General features: G+C 49.4%; 1 protein-coding gene across 1 annotated transcript; it reads left to right on the top strand.

Annotated features, from left to right (window-relative positions):
• Nucleotides 1–3354: 3354 nt before the first annotated feature.
• On the top strand, nucleotides 3355–5238 carry LOC102258649 (C-C motif chemokine 2). The gene is made up of 3 exons (XM_005877618.2): nucleotides 3355–3542; nucleotides 4252–4369; nucleotides 4733–5238. Exons 1-3 carry the CDS (start codon nucleotides 3467–3469, stop codon nucleotides 4836–4838), a joined length of 300 nt encoding a protein of 99 aa, XP_005877680.1. The 5' UTR covers nucleotides 3355–3466; the 3' UTR covers nucleotides 4839–5238.
• The last annotated feature ends 528 nt before the right edge of the window (nucleotides 5239–5766 follow it).

Here is a 5766-nt window from a genome sequence, read left to right as displayed (position 1 = left end):
CGCCGCCACCAGCAGGGGCCCAACCCTGACCACGTGAGCCGTTCCTCAGCTCTCGGCTCCAGGCCCAGGATGGAATGCAGGCTTGGCAGGCCTATCTCTTCCACGGGATTCGGGGAACTTCCAAGGCTGCTGCAGAGCGGGAATTTCCACTTATTTCTCCCACACGGTGACTGGCCTCCCACTGGGGAGAGCAGAAGGGGGCCCGGGGGATGGCTGTACCTCCCAGACACTTTCTCTTCTGATTCAGACACTTTCACCTTTCATCTGTTTATTATCTGACACTGGCAGTGACTAAATCACTTCTCAAAAGCAATGATTCTTCTCCAAAGCAGAGACATAGCTCTGATACTCCGAGGTCTGTCTATGGACCTGGCAAAGCCAGCACGCTTTCCCATGTAGCCATGGGCCAGCGGTCTTCCTCTCTGGAATACAGTTTCCTCACAGGAAAAGAGGAGGCTGGAGTACTTGATCTCTACAGGCTCAGTGTCTCAGCGTCCAGGACACTAGGAGCAAGAGCAACATTGCTGAGCCAGGGGGAACACAGTGCACCCCTGAGCAACCCAGGGGGTTAGGGTTCCCACCCCCACCCACGCAGTTGAAAATCAACATATAACTTTTAAAAATATGACTTTATTGGTTTTAGAGAAAGAGGAAGGAAGAGGGAGAAAGAGAGAGAGAAAGACATCAATCGGTTACCTCCTGTAGGTACCCTGACAAGGGACCGAACCCGCAACCTGGGCATGTGCTCTTGACCAGGAATCGAACCGGTGATCTCTTGGTGCACGGGATGATGCTCAATCAACTGAGCCACACCGGCCAGGGCAACGTATAACTCTTGACACCCCCAAGAACTTAACTACTCATAGCCTACTGTTGACCAGAAGCCTCGCTGATAACATCAGCAGTGTATTAACAAATATTTTGTATGGTATATGTATTATATACTGTATTCTTACAATAAGGTAAGCTAGCAAAAATAAAATGCCACTGAGAAAACATACAGAGGAGAAAATACGTTTACAGTATTTATTTTTTAAAAAACACATAAGTGGACCTGCACCGTCCAAACCTCTCCACATCTTTAGACTTGTTAACCTAGCCCAGCTGGTGTGGCTCAGTGGCTGAGCATCGACCTGTTGAAGAGTAAGTTCCTGGAAGTTACGGTGAGATGGTCCAGAATGACTTGCAAAGTTGCTGTTTCCATTTCTGAGGTATTTTATTCATTCACAAAGAATGAACTGAGTCATTGGCAGAGCACTGCGCCAGCCACAGAGGGGTTGGGGGTGTGTTGCTTATCAAGATTCAGGCAGAATGAAAATAAGGCTCTGAGAGGGATAGCAAAGCAGTGCACAGATTGCTTTTTTCTCTGCGCATGCTGCCTCTTTGGAATGATACCCAGGAGTCTGGAGTGGTCTCTGTAGATTCTATGCTCTCAGATTCCCCAGGAAGCCAAGATCCATCGTGAGACATGAAGCCTAGTGCCTGGGAGTAGGGATTCTGGAACCACAGAGTCTTGGATGGAAATCTCAGCCCACCTGTTCTTCCTGTGAGATCCTGAACAAGTTACTTAACTTCGGTTTTGACCAAAGAAGATGGCTTGTGTAGAGGATGAATGTGACAATGCTGGAGACCCCTCAGGGCAGCCCTGGCCCCCCGTAAGCGCTCAGTGACACCAGCTATTCCTTTGCTTCACCCTTACTGACCACTTACTACCGACCAGACACAGTCATTGGTTCAAGATAACCCGTTCCTTAACTACCCATGTAGTGATTGGCAGGTGTGTCTTCCAAGAAGGGCCATGCATTTTATAGACATGGTTTCAATGGCCCTTTATTTTATTTTATTTATTTATTTTAAAATATATTTTATTGATTTTTTACAGGGAGGAAGGGAGAGGGATAGAGAGTTAGAAACATCGATCAGCTGCCTCCTGCACACCCCCTACGGGGAATGTGCCTGCAACCAAGGTACATGCCCTTGACCGGAATCGAACCTGGGACCCTTCAGTCCGCAGTCCGACGCTCTATCCACTGAGCCAAACCGGTTAGGGCTCAATGGCCCTTTAATAGAGAAAAGTGACCAGGTCCTTCTAGGCCCACAGGGCAGAGGCAAAGCTAGGCTCAGAAGCATAAGGCAGTGGAATGGGGAGTGGGGTGGGGGTGGGGTTCCACCAGGCTCTTCTCAGCCATGAACGTGCCTCCAGAAATCCTATCATATTTGCAAAAGGAAGGAGATCACTGAAATGCATTCCAAGGTCTTTGGGGATTTTAATTACTACGATTCTGCGGTCTCTGAGGAAATCGAAGGCAGAGCTGCAGCCCCAAAGCATGTGTTTTGATTCCCATAATACTGTCCCTCTGCTCACTCACGCTCCCTGGGATCCAGAAGGAAGCAGAGACAGCAGCTGCCATAGTGGGGGGCGGGGAAGGGGGCACACTTGTTGCCCACCGCTGCCCCTGTGCTAACTGGAGGCTCCAAAGGCATGGAGACTTCTCCACAAGAAATGTTTCTCAACTCCTGGTGAGTGGCCCCCTAGTTTGGAAGGTGCTGAGGTTAGGGGGGTCCCAGCTAGATAACCGGGCAGCCGGTGGGAAGACATGCACACATTTCGTCCAGAAGCATGTCATGGTGGCGACAGCACGGACACAGGGTTCTGCTCAGGAGAACTCGGGCGGTTCTTAACCCCTCTGTGCCTCGGTTGTCTGGTCTGTAAAATGGGAATTAACGACGCCTACGAGATGGGGTTGGAGAATGGACAGATCAGCATTTGATGAGGGTTTAGAGTATTCCTGGAGCAGAACTAGCGCTGTGAGAGTATGCCATGCATATTTCTTTTGCAGCACTACATACATGGCTTCTTCCAGGAATCCACGATTACTCTTATGGTTACAAAATCCCATCACTCTGTTAAGCTCCAATCGCCCCCTGCATTTTAAAGAACAGATGGATCTAGTACGCTGCTGGGGAGTCTGCCAAGGCTGCAGGGCCCCCTAGGCTGTTGTCTGACGGTGGGCCAGGGCGAGCCGGGATGCTTTCCTTCCCCCTTGTCCTCCGCTTCCTTGCTTCTGTTATTTTCTGCAGAGTTTTCACTTCAGAGAAAGCAGAATCCTTAAGAATAACCCACTTGGTTTTTGTCTGTGGTCACTTTGAATATAACTGTGCCCCATACCCCCGCCCTTTGCCTCCCAAAAGTGCCCGGTCCAGACCCCCACTGCTTCCTCCCCTCCTTCCTGGAAATCACCCAGGCTGCTCCACTGTTTCAGCACATTTCAGAGTTCCCTTCACTTCGTCATTCATTGAGGAGGCCGCTGCCCGGTTACTCCACCCACCCAGTGTTCCAATAAAAGGCGTGCAGAGCAGCCACAGCAGCCAGAGCACCACAGAGGCTGACAGGCTCAGACACCAGCCACTCTCTCCAGCCACGCTCTCTGCTCTCTCGTTGAAGCTCATCTCCTCACCCTCCAGCATGAAGGTCTCCGCTGCGCTCCTGTGCCTGATGCTCACCGCGGCCGCCCTCACCACCCAGGTGCTCGCTCAGCCAGGTAAGCCCTCTGCCTCCTTCCCTTTGAAGCGCATCACCCCATCTCTGGGTGATCGTGGCCCATTAGAGCAGGAGGGGGATCCCCAGCCTCACTTTAACAACAAGGTCAGGGAACTCGGAGAAGAATGAGGTGTGAGCCTGGTCGCACAGGTGCTCCTGGGCAGAGGCAGAGTGAGGAATCCAGCTGTGGACCCCAAGTCCAGCCCCTTCCAGGACTCCAGCTGTGGAAACACACCCCCACTGCGGTCACCGCCTCCTTTCAGCAGTGCTTGGGGGGCTGGGGTGATCGCAGAGAGGAAGAGCCCCGGCATCTGGACTGTGCTTCATTCAGCCCAGCTTCTTGAGCCACGGCTCTGCAAGAGGCGGTGGGCATCAGGCAGCTCATGGCCAGGCATAGGTTACGTGGAGCCCGAAGGGGACCCACAAGAGTTTGCATTATTAGCTCCTCCTAATGACTCTCCCAGGAATTATGTCATTTTAATAATGACATAATTAGTAGCAGTGCTCTATACCCATGTTCCAGCATAGGAAACTGAGTCAGTGTGACATTCTAGCTCTGCAGGATCCGCAGAAGTATCGGAGTCAAATGGGTTCTACCTCTACTCCTGATTTCTCTTCGCCTTCTCCTAACTACTTCTTTTCTACTCGGATTAAGATAAAAAGAATCGAGTCCATCCTAAAATGCTTTTTCTTTGTTGTTCCTTTTCTAGACGCAGTCACTTCCCCAATCACCTGCTGCTATACATTCACCGAGAAGACGATCCCGATGCCAAAGCTGGCGAGCTACAAAAAAGTCACCAGCAGCAAGTGCCCCAAAGAAGCTGTGATGTGAGTTGAGCCCACCAGCCCTCCCTGGTCCAGTTCTTCCTCAGGGAAAGGGAGCCTCAAACCTTAGAGTCAGAGAGTTATGCCACCTAATCCAGTCCCCAGAGGTGCCCGGTAGGAATCCTGAGGCCAGGAGGGAAAACGTGACTCCCAGCATCACTCTCCACCTGGGTGTTTATTCAGACCATGCCAATGTCTTCAGCCAGAAGTCAGGATGGCTTCACCTGGGACAGCTAGGGGAGCAGCTGGGTTCCCTCCTCCCTCTTCTATTTAGTTCCCAGGGCAGCTACTTAGAGAAGAATGAGCGGCACGGCTAGGCTGACATCTCAATGGAACTGCATCTAACTGTCTCCTCTCTCCCCACAGCTTCAAGACCAAAGCGGGCAGAGATGTCTGTGCTGACCCCCAGCTGACGTGGGTTCAGAATGCCGTGAAGCTTCTAGACAAGAAAACCCAAACTCCAAAGCCTTGAATGCCCACTCCACAACCCAAGAATCTAAACCTAATTTATTTCCTTCTAACTTTCCCTAAATGCCCTCTGATATTATTTTATTGTATTTTCAAATAATATGAGCTTTGTATATTGATATGAAACATGATGTCTTAAGTAATGTTAATCTTATTTAAGTTATTGATGTTTTAAGTTTATCTCCCATGGACACTGGTGTTTTTTAGACATGGAGACTTTTGTCTAAATTACTTCCCTCTGTGCACTTCAGTCCCACCCCTGAAATGGCGTGAGGGTCCATGCAACAATCATGAATACAAACATGTTGTCTTAAATTCTAAGGTATTGCTAAAAACGTTATTGTGGAGATGTATATGATGTGACTATGGAGCAATATATATATTTTTGTAAAAAAAAAAAAAAACCTGACTTTTGGTGTTTTCTTGAAGGAAATTAAAAAGCTGAGTATTTGCTTGGTGATGAGGGAGGGGCAAGGTTTCAGAGGACAGGGCCCATGTTTTGAAGGAATGAGAACGTGGATTGCCTTGGTCCTTTCCCCTGGGTAGGCTCATCTGAGTGCCTATACAAAAATCTTTAGGGCAAGACTCATTCAGGCCTTCTACCCCTACCATTCCAACCCCAACACTGCCTGCCCAAGTCCCAACTACCCTTGTGACTCCTTTTGCAAGAGTCCCACCCTCATTTCTTTTCTTAGAGTCCCTGAGCCAGCCCCCAATCTTTCCCCTAATCGATTGCAACTACCCCCAACCCTTCCACATTCAATTAATTCTCCAACTTAGAGTAATATGGACACTGCAGACCTTGGGAAACCAGGGGGAGAGTTCATGACCCTCAATAAGATGGTTAGATTAGAATTTCAAAAAGAGGGCACGACTTGAATTTATCTTTGATGAAAAAGTGGGGGGCGTTCTTTAAAAATTACAAGATTATT

The sequence above is a fragment of the Myotis brandtii genome, unplaced genomic scaffold, assembly GCF_000412655.1.
Source record: "Myotis brandtii unplaced genomic scaffold, ASM41265v1 scaffold523, whole genome shotgun sequence".
In the NCBI taxonomy this organism is placed as follows: Eukaryota; Metazoa; Chordata; class Mammalia; order Chiroptera; family Vespertilionidae; genus Myotis; species Myotis brandtii.
This window is presented reverse-complemented; position numbering and strand designations above follow the sequence as displayed.

Bases quoted from the DNA above. Each gene is read 5' to 3' on its own strand.
- LOC102258649 (XM_005877618.2), top strand. From the start codon at position 3,467: ATGAAGGTCTCCGCTGCGCTCCTGTGCCTGATGCTCACCGCGGCCGCC. The intron at 3,543-4,251 runs GTAAGCCCTCTG...TTCCTTTTCTAG, and splicing joins CCAGGTGCTCGCTCAGCCAG to ACGCAGTCACTTCCCCAATC. The intron at 4,370-4,732 runs GTGAGTTGAGCC...CTCTCCCCACAG, and splicing joins TGCCCCAAAGAAGCTGTGAT to CTTCAAGACCAAAGCGGGCA.